Consider the following 15,703-nt stretch of genomic DNA (forward strand, 5'->3'; position numbering starts at 1 on the left):
GAAGAATTAATATATAAATAAAAAATACAAAAAAAAAATGTAACAAATAAATAATAAAACGCATGGAATATTTCCCGCTCCCGCACAGGAGGTGGCGCTGTGCACCTGCTAATTTAGTTCGCATCCTAACAGTGAATACACAGAAGGAGACGTCCGAACGGCACAAATGTTAACATATCGGATCAAAATATCAATGAAAGGCCGTTTATAGTGATGTAGAGGTATAGGAATCGCAGCAATGGCATCAGGTTTGTAAATCATAAAAAAAACGTTTTTGAAATGTTAACAAGAAAACAACTTTTCATAAAAATTGGTCGAAGAATCTTAATTTTGGAAACACATGAGCTGTGATGCTCTTAATAGACATGCAAAACATGATGACCCGAGTGATATATGAAAATGATCATGTTTGCAGAAGACGAAATTAATATTCTGGTTCTGGTGCTGGATGTCAACCCAGTCTGGTGGGGTCAGCAAGCTCAACGAGAGCCGAAGGTAATGTGTGGTTTTACTTCATTGAATGTGGTTTTGACCCTGATTCATAACGTTATCAAGATTATCCTTATTGCCCAATAAAATTAACTTTTTCCTCCTTTCTTTCAGTTCACTCTTTCAACATGTTTGGACGCTTTAATGGTCCTGGCAAATGCACATTTAGTAATGTCAAGAACCAACAAACTAGCCATCATTGCAAACCTTTATCATGAAAGGTAGACATTTAACTGATCATTTATAGTTAACCTGCTCATCTCAACTGTACATTACTTATATACACACTAAAATATCCTAAAATATGTCAGTGCCATTGTTTTGTCTCAAGATTCACATCATTAATGTTTTGTTTTGTTTATAAACGCTACTTAAATGCTCTAATTAAACTAAGTTCTAATCCTGGCTTAATCTAAGCCCTGTCTGTGAAACCAGGCCATAGTTTACAAACATATACTAAAACTAAACTCTTTTTTTCTGTCATCAAGTCACTTCCTATATCCCAGTAAACAGTGGAAACCAGGGGATGAAATATCCGGAAGCACTGACGGCAAATATGAGCTTCTGTCCGCGACCAATGATCTCTTTGCAGAAGAGATTAAGAAACTCATGGACAGAAGTAAGATTTTAAAGATTTTATTGTTATTATACAGATTAACGGAACTAAATGACTTGGTTTGATTAATGTTTTTCTTGTGCTGATTGGTTTGATGCATTTAGCCTAATATGTAATGCCATGTTTAATTTGCAGTGCATTCTGGGTGATACTACTAGAGTATAACTGTGTTTATTTTCCTTCTTAACAGCAGAAGTGAGTGGGAATCAGACAGACTCGCTGCTGGCCGTCTCTCTCTCCAGAGCTCTGTGCTGTATCCTCTACTGACGACCACTGGGTCCTTTTTATTTCACTTTAGACTAGGGCTGCACGATTATCACAAAAATCCTAATTGTTGATTATTCCCTTGAAATTGTTATTGCGATTATTAATTACGATTATCACAATTTACATTGAATGATGTTTTGAAAACACTCTTCCTGAAAAACTTTTATAGCTTTTCTCTAGCATTAAGCCTCAGATGTCAAATTTATTTAAGGCTGCAGTCCGTTACTTTTTTGGGTTCAAAATTATCCAAAATATATTTTTGAGCGAGTACATAACCAGCCAGTGTTCAACACTCTCTGCTTGCCTTCGCTCGATTCAAAACGGTAAGCTTGTAATAATGTTCTTAACTCCAGTGGTACTGGTGGATTTCCACTGGAAATTCGAGCATGTCTTTGCGTCATTACGTCACATCTGTCCACATAAAGAAGAGTCTCGGCTAGTCGGCTATGAGTGTGAGGATGTTGGAGGTGGAGATTTACAGCCTTTTCTCACAACACTTGATATAATTAAACTTATCAATTTGATGGCGGATCCAGAAAGGTTCAAAAGACAATCACCAGCTGGAGATTCACCTGTTGTAAAATGCAAAAGACTTCAGAGAAAAAAAAGATACTGCGAAAACCAGGACAAATATCGGAAGGGCATTAAATGTCACGCAATGCTGATGTTGTTAACATTAACAATTTGAGAACAAAGTATAATTTGCACGGTTTGACGTGATATGATAAGCGATCGTTAGATTTAATCGGCGTGGTTTACTGCAATGCTTTTTTCCCCTTAGTTGGTCGGAACAAAAGTGGATGTTGTTCAGATGATATTTTCTGGTGAAAACTCTTATGTTGGTCATACTTCCATAAAGTATAATCTGTGATTGTGAATGCCAGTATCCACACCGGCGGTGACTGACAGCCGCACATTCTCCTCAAAACATCGGATTCATCCGCGCTGTGCCGTGCCGAGGCACAACCCACGTAAAGTTGATAACTCCGCGAATAACTGCAATTACAGATTTCGAACAGAGATGGCGACAAAGAGGAAAAACTACGGACTGCAGCTTTAATGAAACCATGCATATGCATGGTATTATAATGTTATACTAAAACAAAAATTAAAACAATGGAGGAAAAAAAAAACTTAAGATAAGCTGTAGAGAAAAAACACGCGCACATCTTAAGCACACAGAATAATGTAAGTGCACTGTTTTTTTCTCTCTAATTGCGCCTTTGAGCGATTACATAATTGTGGAATCCGTAATTGTAATCGCGATTACAAATTCGATTAATTGTGCAGCTTATTTTGTGAATAAGATATGATGTGCACACTACACACTCCAGCTTTCATTAATTTTCAACTCTCAGACATTCATCGAGTCTCGAAGGAAGTGCAAGGTAAACACACTGTCATCATCTCTTCCACGGTGCAATGAAAACCAAGCACATATGATTCATATATTATATGATTCATATAGAGCGATAGTTCTATAAAGCAGTGTGAATTTAAGATTTCCTAAAGCTTTAATTAAATAGATCTCATTATTTTTATTGAGTGCAATTAATATTTGGACTGAATTCTCGTGTGTTTTACTTCCAGCTGGACAGGACATGAAATCAAGGATTCTGGTGAGCTCTTCTTTAGCTTTACAGCCGCACATGCAGCGTTCAGCTCTATAACTGCGGCGTTCAGCTCTATAACTGCGGCGTTCAGCTGTATAACTGCGGCGTTCAGCTGTATAACTGCGGCGTTCAGCTGTATAACTGCGGCGTTCAGCTCTATAACTGCGGCGTTCAGCTGTATAACTGCGGCGTTCAGCTGTATAACTGCGGCGTTCAGCTGTATAACTGCGGCGTTCAGCTCTATAACTGCGGCGTTCAGCTGTATAACTGCGGCGTTCAGCTCTATAACTGCGGCGTTCAGCTCTATAACTGCGGCGTTCAGCTCTATAACTGCGGCGTTCAGCTCTATAACTGCGGCGTTCAGCTGTATAACTGCGGCGTTCAGCTCTATAACTGCGGCGTTCAGCTCTATAACTGCGGCGTTCAGCTGTATAACTGCTGCGTTCAGCTCTATAACTGCGGCGTTCAGCCGTATAACTGCTGCGTTCAGCTCTATAACTGCGGCGTTCAGCTGTATAACTGCGGCGTTCAGCTCTATAACTGCGGCGTTCAGCTGTATAACTGCGGCGTTCAGCTGTATAACTGCGGCGTTCAGCTCTATAACTGCGGCGTTCAGCTGTATAACTGCGGCGTTCAGCTCTATAACTGCGGCGTTCAGCTGTATAACTGCGGCGTTCAGCTCTATAACTGCGGCGTTCAGCTGTATAACTGCAGCGTTCAGCTGTATAACTGCTGCGTTCAGCTCTATAACTGCGGCGTTCAGCTCTATAACTGCGGCGTTCAGCTGTATAACTGCGGCGTTCAGCTGTATAACTGCGGAGTTCAGCTCTATAACTGCGGCGTTCAGCTCTATAACTGCGGCGTTCAGCTGTATAACTGCGGCGTTCAGCTCTATAACTGCGGCGTTCAGCTGTATAACTGCGGCGTTCAGCTCTATAACTGCGGCGTTCAGCTCTATAACTGCGGCGTTCAGCTCTATAACTGCGGCGTTCAGCTCTATAACTGCTGCGTTCAGCTCTATAACTGCGGCGTTCAGCTGTATAACTGCGGCGTTCAGCTCTATAACTGCGGCGTTCAGCTGTATAACTGCGGCGTTCAGCTCTATAACTGCGGCGTTCAGCTGTATAACTGCGGCGTTCAGCTGTATAACTGCGGCGTTCAGCTGTATAACTGCGGCGTTCAGCTCTATAACTGCGGCGTTCAGCTGTATAACTGCGGCGTTCAGCTCTATAACTGCGGCGTTCAGCTCTATAACTGCGGCGTTCAGCTCTATAACTGCGGCGTTCAGCTGTATAACTGCGGCGTTCAGCTCTATAACTGCGGCGTTCAGCTCTATAACTGCTGCGTTCAGCTGTATAACTGCGGCGTTCAGCTGTATAACTGCGGCGTTCAGCTCTATAACTGCGGCGTTCAGCTCTATAACTGCATTAACACGCTCTGATTGTTATCTCAGGTCATAAAAGCTGCCGAGGATTCTACATTACAGTACATGAACTTCATGAATATGATCTTTGCAGCGCAGAAGAAGGTGAGGGTAACAACTGAACTAGCATCTTTACATTTGAATTATGTATTCTTCTGATATTGATATGCATATGCTTCCATTATTCCCTGTTCATAAAGAATATCCTGATTGATGCCTGTGTGTTGGACACCGACTCAGGACTATTGCAGCAGGTATTTTGTTTGATCGCAGTGTTTAAGGCTACTCGCTTGCTTTTATTGATGTCGTTTTTAAATTACACAGTAAATATTTCTTTTATTAAGAAAGCTACAGATGATGATGATGATGATAACACACGATACATCAGTGTGAAGCAAAGTGATAACGATTTGAATAATGCCGCAAACGATCGTTCAGACAGCATGAAGAAATAAGCTAAATATGTATCTAGACTTAAAGGGATATTCCACCCAAAAATTAAAATTCTCTCATCATTTACTCACCCTCATGTATAAATATATATTTATATATATGTTTATACTCATCCCCGATGTATAAACACAAAGGAAGATTTTCTGAGTCTGTGAGTCCACATAATGTCTTTGGATATTGGTTTGACGCTTGAAAAACTACACACATCATTATAGTATATCATAGTAGTTAAAAATACACACCTACCTAAAAATTAGGGCTGCACGATATTGAAGAAAAATGCGATAACTCATTAAATACTGCGATATTCGATATGTGATACGATAATGCTTAAAGTGTGTAAAATCAAAATGAACTTAAATTATCTTGAAAATATATTTAAAATGATATAACCAACATGTGTTTCACATTCTTTTTGTGACAAGAAAACATCCCTAAACTTCTGACAGTGAACATCAGTGTTTTACTGTAGCGTAAGAAGTGTTATTTTAACATCAGTGTAAATCACTGGGTTTAGGGTTTCAGGTTATCCTACATTAGGGTTATTAAACAACAGAAACTGAATAATCAAATGTAAAAATAAAACACTGCTTAGTTTTCACTGTATGAATTAAATATATCCTGATTCTTATTAAAGCTACAAAAGTTATTCAGCCGAGAGCAGTGATTTTCTCTTCGTCTTTTTGTTCATGACCCCAGTTATTGCAAGCCTTTGCGATATATACATTTGCAATATTTTGATAATTTCGATATATTGTGCAGCCCTACTAAAAATCTTTGTGTTTATCTGAAGAAATAGTCATGTACCCTGGAGATGTCATGAGATCGAGTAAACAATGAGAGAATTTGAATTTTTGGGTGAAATATCCATTTAATGGTCCAAATTTCCACCGACTATTTCAAGGACATGAAGCGGAAGCAATTTTGTTACCACTGTTTATTATATTGGTACTTGTTTGAACAAAATTCATGAGTCTTGCACAGATTTGCATATGCATTAATGATTGCTCATTGAGTTCCCTGATGAAAAGCAAGCATTGCAGATGCTGAAGTGCAGTCAAACTGATTGTTTCTGAGTGTTTTCAACAGAGCTGAATTATATGATTTGATTGTGTTTTTCAACAGGCTTGTGACATTACCGGAGGCTTGTATCTCCGAATCCCCCAAAAGATTGCTCTGGCACAGTATTTGCTGGTGAGATATTCGCACGTTCATCATATGGTAGCAGGTTATTCAGTGTTGTGAACGTTCTCATGTTGTCTGGTGTGTCAGTGGGTGTTTCTGCCAGACGCAGAGCAGCGGTCTCAGCTGTTGTTGCCTCCTCCGGTGCACGTGGACTACAGGGCCGCTTGCTTCTGCCACCGCAACCTTATTGAGATCGGCTACGTCTGTTCAGTGTGCCTGTCAAGTACGTTTTCATTTCACTTTATTGCTTATTATCGGTTTGGAGAAACACATGTTTGAAGTCATTTGTGGGTTTAGGCTTGTTTCAGATCACAAAACCAGTCACATGTCGCACGAGTATATTTGTGGCAAATATGGGTCAAAATTATCGATTTTTCTTTTATGCCAAAAATCACTAGGATATTAAGTAAAGATCATGATCCATGAAGATATTTTGTAAATTTCCTACCGTAAATATATAAAACATGTATTTTTGTGAGTGAATGCAGCACAATCGCCAACATTAATGCACAACTTTAAAGGTGATTTTCTCAATGTTTTGATTTTTTTTTTGCTCCCTCAGATTTTCAATAGTTGTATCTCGACCAAATATTGTCCTATCATACATACATACATACAAACCATACATCAATGGAAATCTTATTTATTCAGCATATGATGTAGTCATATGATAGCCTAGAAATCTAGATGCTCCCTAGCGGCAGCAAAATGTATTTCGCAGCCAGGTGGGTCTAGCAACTCTCAATAGACCTTCTAGCTGCAAAAACCTAAATTGGGTCAGGCCAATCACGTCGTGTATAGAGTAGGCGGGGGCGGGCTTAACATATGACGACAGAGTTGCTACGGCTGCCACTTGAAAACAAAGAATGACGGCTGCTGATGGAGAACAACGGTCTTTCGAATCGGCTTTGGCCGCGACTCTGGAGTTTAGTTTTTCTTTGAGAAAAGAGCAAAGAACGGCACTTAAGTCATTCTTAAAAAAAGGAAGATGTGTTCGTCGTTTTGCCGGCCAGATATGGCAAAAGTTGAATCTATCAACTAAGCTCCGCTGTTGGGAAAACGCTCTGGTTGGTTTAAGCGCTGTCCTATTGCGTGCAGAGGGAATTTGAAAGACAGCCGTTTATCCCGCCCCTCGGATTGAGCCGCGTCTATGGTGAGTTTCCAGACCTAACATCTTGATGTAGGTCTGGCTTGCCAGGCTAGTCATATGATGTATAAATCTCAATTTCAAAATTGTGACCCATGTGACTGGTTTTGTGGTCCAGGGTCACATGTATCGTCTGACATGGTGGCCGATATATCGTGCATCTCTATTTCAGACTCTTGTGTCTGTGCATGTGTTGAGCAAGTATTACAATTTAAAATAAATATTTCCTATTTAAAATGAAATGTATTCCTGTGATCAAAGCTGAATTTTCAGCATCATTACTCCAGTCTTTATTCATATGATCCTTCAGAAATCACTCTGATTATCATCAGTTTTAAACCGTGCACTGAAATGGAAATCTTTAATTGAGGGAGTTTCACAGCTCATGTTTACAGTCTGAATACTGTAATCTGTTAATATGGTCTCTGATATCAAGACGTGTCACTTGATGCTGCGGACACAAGAAATAGACCTTTGGAAAATGTTTCTATTAACTTGAACTTAAAGATCCTTCATAGCAGGGTTATCTTCTAACATGTTTTGCATCTTTTCCTCCCTTTTGTTCACCAGTATTCTGTAACTTCAGTCCAATCTGCACGACATGCGAGTGAGTCTTTTAAACATCGCTTTGAAACGTGTCTAATAGAGAACATGTGGTTTCGGGCAACCTTTAACAAACGCTCTTGTGTTCTTGTTTATAGGACTGCTTTTAAAATGCCACTGCCTCAGGTGGCTAAAACCAAGAAGAAGAAAGTGAAAACTGCAAACTGATCACATCCAGGTTATCTCATCAACAAATGTGTGTATTTTGTTGAATGGCATACTTTTTTAACTGTGTAATTTGAGCTTTAGGGGAAATTGTAAAAAAAAAGAAAAAGATTTTGATATGTTTATTTGAACATGTTTTGGTATTGCAGCGCACACAATAAATAAATGTTTTTTTACACACAAAAAATAATAATAAAGGGTCTACTTTTCACATTCATATCTTTCACACATGAAATGAAGTGAAATCCACAAACACATTTAGGTATGTAACTTTACTGAAATAAGTTAAGAATTAAAAACAACTAACAATATTACAAGAAATATCCTACTTATATCAGTATGGTCTTAAACTGGTTATAAAACATAACATATATAATGTCACAGTACAGTTTTCATGACGTATTTCTGCAATGACGGTAAGCCATTATTGGTCATGTGTTATTTCTGTGCCCTACCTCCGACATCAACCAACTTACTCTGTGTAAACATTGAGAACCACATTCGAGATGAAGGTCTTCTGCAGCAAAGAACGTTTAGTTCTGCGATTGGATCCTCAGCTGGACGTTTTCTGTCCTAAAGAGAAATGCCCCATGCACAACAATCCTTGGGCTTCGGTCCCACGATGCCGTTTATAAATCACTGAAAAAATTTCTGATCTAGATCAGGAGAAAAATATAAACTCAATACGTTGCTCCTGTGAAGCGCGTCATACTGAAGCTCGTTTCTGCCACGGAATAAAACAATTAAAAAGGTAATTGTGTTTTTTTATCTCTCAATTCCGGCTTTTTTGTTACCATCATGGAATAAGAAAGGGAATCATGACTTTTGATACAGATATTATGTATATATGAGTCATTCCACGAAACCGGTACGATTTGAGTCCCTCTGAAGTTTTTAAGTGTATTTTACCTATTGGGTCACCAAAATCTATTCTTAAAAGCTTTTTGTATCAATTGAAATGTCTCCTTTAATAAAGTTTAAAAATAATGACATACATATTATCTTTATATTAGAAATTATCTTGTTTTTCAGTTGACACCACCTATTTTGTCATGTCCCTCATGGCCTTCTTTGAAAGTGTACTTGGAATATGAATAATATAATTAGAAAAAAGTCCATACATTTTGCCATTCCCATGAATATCTATCTGTGCTTTTTTGCTGGTAATGTTTTTTTTCTAAGTAAATTCATGATTATTTATTAAAATCACATTATTTAGTTCCGTCCCTCAGTAATCCCTCAACCCCGTTACACAAACCATTCTCCCCCATAAAACTAATGAACAGATCCTTATATGTGACATCAATAACATGAATTAACATCATAGAAGTCTTCTGAACAACACTGTGTGTAGACACAGGCAAGTTACCACCTTCTTTTATAACTATAACTTATTTAGAATCTGATATTGTGGTCGTCAAGCTCAACGACTCAACCCCGTTACATCAAATAAAGATAGAATTCTATTACTTGTGAAAATTATCTTTGTTATTTCAAAAATATACATGATTTATTAATACAATGAATGCCATGTACTCTCTTGTTGTTCACTACATGTAGAGCAGTGGCCATTTTCAAGCAAAAAATCACAACCCCGTCACACTCAACCCCGTTACTTTTTTGCCACGAAGCGCGCGCACATGCAAAAAAACACACAAAAACATGTTCGCACAGACACACAAACACATCAAAAAAGCACACAAGTAATATGTTTTATTTTGATGACCTATTTAGTCAGTTTATAATGTTCTAATGTATTTAAAGTTATTGTTGTTTTTCCTGCAGTCGGGTTAATAAAACTGAGTTGCAATTGCAATTTATATGTTGTTTTTCTTGGTTACATAATGAAATACAGTGGTCATAGAAAATCTTTCAGTGAATTTGAGAAAAAAACAACGATGTATATGTTTAGCTGTATTTGTCTCTTCAACCCCGTTACCATCTTCAACCCTGTTAATCTTAGTCTCAACCCCGTCACACCTACATTTCTATTAATTTTTTTTAAGTTTATGAATAAGTAATTTAATGTTTGTTGAACTTAGTCAGAAATGTTCAGAGCAATCATAAGAATACTGATTTTAGTTAAAATTCTGAAGTTAAGCCACATCTTTGATCAAAAATGATGAGGTTGCTGTCACAAAAAGTGCCCATTTCAGGCTTTAGTATAGCATAAGTGTAAAATTATATGTAAATTTTACATTTACAATTACTGAATTAGTGTGAGGGACATATGATTAGGAAAATGTTGATTTCATTACAAATATATTTTATAATCATATTCAGAGAGCTCCCATAGTGTCCATAACGGGGTTGAAGACTAATAGTGCCCATATCTTAAAATAATTACCAATAATAATAGGGATTTGATGCCTGAGGTGGGAAAATATGATTTTCTGGAAGTTTAACATGTAATTAATATTGTGGGTTGTTCAGAAAAGTAATACATAAAAGTAAAAAATCCAAAAATGTGTTTGTCCAAATCGTACCGGTTTCGTGGAATGACTCATATATATAATAAAACACATTTAAGTACATTTATATTTATTCAATAAGCAGACACTTTTATTCAAAGCAACTTAAAAGTGAGGAAAATGCACAAAAAAAATCTAATAATGTTAAAAATCTGTCTTTTTCCTGAGGAAGGCTTACCTTTGTTAAGAGATCGTCCTGCACTTTCAGGTCCTTCTCAAACTCCACTTCCGCATCTAGAACCAACACAGGCACGTTCGCCAGGTGCTGGAAATGAACCCTGTGTGAAGAAAGAAGAGCACTAATACAATACTGATGTCTTTTAGAGATGATTTACAGCAGAATTGAACTCTGTTTGCATCATTGATCATTATTTTCCTGCTGTAAAGCTGCTTTGAAAATCTGTATCGTATAAACCGCTATAGAAATGAACAAAGGTGGCTGTTCAGTGTACAAAATATTATTTAGAATCAGCAACATTTATATATCAGTAAAAATTCAGATTAGAAAATGCAATACACACACTAGCATTCAAGTTTGGGGGTTGTATTTTTTTTTTTTAAAGTCTCTTCTGCTCACAAAGGGTGCATTTATTTGTTAAAAAATACAGTAAAAACTGTGAAATTATTACAATTTTAAATAACCGTTTGCCATTTGAACACATAGCAAAATGTAATTTATTCCTGTGATCAAAGCTGAATTTTCAGCATCATTACTCCAGTCACATGATCCTTCAGAAATCATTCTAATATGATGATTTGATGCTCAAGAAAAACATTTGTGATTATTATTAGTGTTAAAAACAGTTGATCTGCTTTAGATTTTAGTTGTTTTCAGCATTTGTTTATGATTAAAAAGTTCAAAAGAGCAGCATTTTTTTAAACAGAATCTGGTAAAATTATAAATGTCTTTACTGTCATTTCTGATCAATTTAATGCGTCCTTGCTGAATAAAACTATTAATTTCAAGACAAATCTTACTATGCCCAAGCTTTTGAACAATAGGCTAACTACTGTCATACACTACACATCAGAGAAGGTACACATCACTAACATAGGTTATTCATCCAATTCAATGCATATTGTATGCATTACATTTCTTGTCAAATAAACAAAATCACTGGTAAAAACACACACACTGTAGTATCGATACTCGACGTCAGTATCTATATATCAATACGCCCCTCCCTACTCACTTTGTGGTCTTGTGGATGAGCCAGTCTTCATGTCGTGTGTGGAGTTTCTCGAGGTAGTCGAGCTGAATTCCCTGTTCCTCCACTCGACCTCTTCTGCCTAACCTCTCCATGCAGATCTGCAGAACACAACCTTCACATTCAGCAACTTATTCATTCTAACAAGTCCATCAACCTCACATTTATTCATTCTGAAGTCACGTATATCTGAAGCAACTTACAGACCACTCAAGACATGTTTATGTAATAATAAAAATAGATGTTTTCTGACATTTAAACTAAGCTTAATTTCTGGCCAACAGGTGTTTTGAATCACTGTTGTGTCCGAGAGCTGAAAAATGATGGAAGGAAACAATTCACATGATCACAATCGATCTACATTCCTTCATCTGAATGCTTAAAAAAAAGAAATGTATTCTTTGCTGACTATGATATCCCCAGGCAGGGAAGAGATAATCAGATAATTTATGACCCTGGATCACAAAACCAGTCACATGTCGCACGGGTATATTTGTGGCAATAGCCAACAATACATTGTATGGGTCAAAATGATCAATTTTTATGCCAAAAATGATTAGGATATTAGGTAAAGATATTTTGTACATTTTCTACCGTAAATATATAAAAATATTATTTCTGTGAGTGAATGCAGCACAATCGCCAACACAAATGAACAACTTTAAAGGAGATTTTCTCAGTGTTTTGATTTTTTTGCACCCTCAGATTCCAGATTTTCAATAGTTGTATCTCGACCAAATATTGTCCTATCCTAACAAACCACACATCAATGGAAATCATTATTTATTCAGCTTTCATATGATGTAAAATCTCAATTTACATTTTTTTTACCCATGTGACTGGTTTTGTGGTCCAGTTAATTCTAATAACCCTGAACTCTGTAAATGTGAACTCGCTGACTGATCAGGTTTCAGACACAGCCTATATTGTACACTTTAGCATGAGCTGAACACTGCACAGACCAATCAGCATCTATGACTGGAACAATCGTAAACAGCATATAAAACCTGTGTATATTTGACCATCATCATCATCGTCATCATCACTGTGACCTGATGAAAGCAGTGCAGACCTGTGGAGAAGCTCGGAGATATATGATGCCTTCCAGCTGAACTTGATGCCCAAACTGCTCCACCAGAAACGAGTGCCAATCCTGATACACAGCCCACTCTGTTGAGTTTATACAGCCGAGCTCAAACATGTTTAAAGCAAAGATGTACCTGAGAGAGGAGGACATACACACTGAACATGGTGACAATGAACATATTTAATCATAATATACCTTTGACAAAAAGAATCGTGCTGAACTGTATTGAATGTGCACTTGTACATCAAATCTTAAAAGTATATATTTTAAAAACCTGTACTTGCAGATAATAACATATCTATTAAATAAAAGGCCACTTAAGTGCACAAAGAGTTTCTTAACACACTTAAGTGCACTTTGTAATCATGTCAAGTTACACTATTAACTTAAATCATTGTTTAAATGTTTTGTCGTGCTTTGAAGTACACTTATTTTGATGTTGACTAACATACTAAAGCACATGTGAAGTACTTGATTATAATTTGTTTTATTCAATATTTAAAGTTCATATATTTTAAATGGACTAAATTGCAACTATACAGATGTGTAATTAGTATTACAAATATTTTAAATTTATGCCATACAAGTTCAATAGAAATTACATGAAAGTATATTTAACTTTACCATAAATGCTTGTCAGCACATTCAGTAGTGCACTTAAACCATATTAAATAGACAATAGAAGAAATTACATATAAAGATGTACTTAAGTGGCTCAAAAAACACTTAAGTTCAGCATTTAATATACATTAAACTATAACTTTGTGTCCAAAAATATTACATTCAGTTCACACTTAAGTATAATCTTTTAAATTAAATTACTACCTTAATAAATAAATACTCTAATAATCTAAATGTTCCTTTTCTAGCATTTAATAACAGGAACAATATTTTATCTTATTTAAAAAGATCTGACCATCAAAAGAAGTAATGTAATTTCTGAAAATTATCAATAAAAAAAAGGTAATTATCAATATTGCCAGAAAATATGAATTTTTAACTGACACTAAGTTACAGCTGGCTTTCAAAATAATTTTGAAGTTAGTACACCATTGGGGTTGCCCTAAAGTTAAGACAGTTTATAGGATTTTTTGTGGAGTTTTGGAGTTTTACTTCTGTAATAAAACATTTTTTTAACTGACACTGTAGTTTCGTCACCTGTCACTGTAGACCGAGCGCTCGTACACACGCACCGGCGAGCCCGAGGACTTCCTGGATCCGGCAGAAAGCGGCTGAAGATGCGAGCGCATGCGACTCATGCAGGAGAAGGTCTGGAAAGTGTAGGACCAGCGTTTTGGATCATGATACATCATCTGTAACAGGTTACTGGTTGACGGCTGAGGACAGTGTTCGGTCTGCTACACAGAAAACAAGACAAAGCACACGCTAAACAGTCGAACCAAAAGGTTTTTGGATGAAGGCCTCACTTCATTAGAGAGAAGAATATCAAACCAAGCACTTATTTTAAAGGAATTAAAACAATAGGTCAAGTCAAGTCAAGTTTATTTATATAGCGCTTTTCACAATACAGATTGTATCAAAGCAGCTTCACAGTATTAAATTAAAATAATACATCAATGCTTGTTTCTAGTGGAAAACGTCCACGTTTGGTAATGCTGATCAATAGTATTGTTGATTGATTAATTAAATTAAATAGGTGTGCACTAACACACTCTAAGGTCACCATTAAATCAAAATAGACAATTCTCCGGGACATTCTCATTTTTCTTTCTTTTTTTTTTTTTTATAATATTGCAGTATTTATTATAGATGATTTATCTGTGCACATCATTCTTTGTTTTATTCATGTGCCTCCTAATCTTGTATCAAAATATATTTCCCTCCCTCTTGCAGCGACATCTCTTCTGACATAAACAAGCTCAACCGAAACTGCTTGATACGTGAGAATGAACCTCATTGGTTCTTGAGGAAGTTCAAACGTGCTGCGTAACACGAGAATGAACCTCATTGGTTCTCGCACGTCAAGCGAACATGCTTGAGCTTCTGTTGACCACAACTGATGTGTGAGTTGATGAATGTTTATATGTGAAAAAAGCCGAAATTCAATCTGTTCATCATATAAAAGTGATCGTGTCTCTTCAGAAAATTTGGACTAAACCACTTAATTCATATGGATTAGTTTTACAATCTCTTCATGAATTTTTTGAAGCGTCAAAGTGGTAGTTGTGTAGCTGTCAATGGAGGGACAGAAATCTCTCAGATTTTATCAAAAATATCTTCATTTGTGTTCTGAAGATCAACGAAAGTCTTACGGGTTTGGAACGACTCGAGGTTGAGTAATTAATGACAGTATTTTAATTTTTGGGGTGAACTATCACTTTAAGTTTATGTCTATTACACGTCTATTACACAGACCTGGTTGGTTTGGTCCACATTTTGCCATTTGCTGACGGGCTCTGCGATCACTTCCCAGTCCTGTTCTGTGTTCTCTAACAGTCTGGCAAATGTTGACTTCCCGACCGCTTGAGATTCAGAAGAGATACACATGAGACTTTATTAGCAGGGTAAAAAAGGCTTTATGTTACCAAAACATTGGTAACAGTAAATTCCAGACACATTTACACACAACTAAAACACACTCATCAACTATTTTTTTTTCTCTAAATTGCATTACGTACCTCATTACCACAAGTATAGGCATTAATAATGTAAAAATATAACTTATATAAACAAAACGTACCAATGTTTCCTTCGATCGAAACCCTCTTTATTTGAGCGCTTGTACTCATTTGTTTGCGCGCCAAACGGTAAAGAGAAGAGCTCGAGAAAAGACGTTTTGTCTTTCTCACACTCAACCCTAACATATTACAGAAAAATAACATTTACATCATTCATATGCAAGACCGTTATGACCATTTTATTTGCGCCCAGCAACTTTGCAAAAGCGTGCTTCCGGTTAAGGAATGTTGTAAGTTTCAAAATAAAAGTTCTTCCTTTTTAAGGAACGTTAAATGT

The 15,703-nt window shown here is 36.8% G+C and overlaps 2 protein-coding genes across 5 annotated transcripts; one reads left to right on the forward strand and one right to left on the reverse strand.

The window, feature by feature from the left end:
• Positions 1-106: 106 nt before the first annotated feature.
• Positions 107-8,143, forward strand: gtf2h3 (general transcription factor IIH, polypeptide 3; the record flags this gene model as incomplete). Of its 3 annotated transcripts, XM_084115772.1 has the most annotated exons (13): positions 107-248; positions 416-495; positions 604-710; positions 978-1,108; positions 1,296-1,358; positions 2,731-2,760; positions 2,963-2,991; positions 4,439-4,513; positions 4,609-4,662; positions 5,987-6,055; positions 6,134-6,269; positions 7,764-7,800; positions 7,895-8,075. In XM_084115772.1, 13 exons carry the CDS (start codon positions 239-241, stop codon positions 7,962-7,964), a joined length of 891 nt encoding a protein of 296 aa, XP_083971898.1. In that variant the 3' UTR covers positions 7,965-8,075. The 3 variants fall into 3 exon arrangements, with proteins under 3 accessions (XP_083971898.1, XP_083971896.1, XP_083971897.1); XM_084115770.1 differs by lacking the exon at positions 107-248 and having other exon boundaries at positions 400-495; positions 7,895-8,143; XM_084115771.1 differs by lacking the exon at positions 107-248 and having other exon boundaries at positions 400-495; positions 1,299-1,358; positions 7,895-8,143.
• Positions 8,069-15,570, reverse strand: dguok (deoxyguanosine kinase; the record flags this gene model as incomplete). 2 transcript variants are annotated; one of them, XM_084115775.1, is made up of 7 exons in its annotated part: positions 8,069-8,617; positions 10,611-10,710; positions 11,626-11,741; positions 12,713-12,860; positions 13,886-14,082; positions 15,104-15,210; positions 15,429-15,570. In XM_084115775.1, the coding sequence occupies 7 exons, from the start codon at positions 15,568-15,570 to the stop codon at positions 8,591-8,593; spliced, it is 837 nt and encodes a 278-aa protein (XP_083971901.1). In that variant the 3' UTR covers positions 8,069-8,590. The 2 variants fall into 2 exon arrangements, with proteins under 2 accessions (XP_083971901.1, XP_083971900.1); XM_084115774.1 differs by having other exon boundaries at positions 13,886-14,085.
• Between the last annotated feature and the right edge of the window lie 133 nt (positions 15,571-15,703).

Source organism: Abramis brama, assembly GCF_963993115.1.
Source record: "Abramis brama genome assembly, chromosome: 5".
Classification (NCBI taxonomy): Eukaryota; Metazoa; Chordata; class Actinopteri; order Cypriniformes; family Leuciscidae; genus Abramis; species Abramis brama.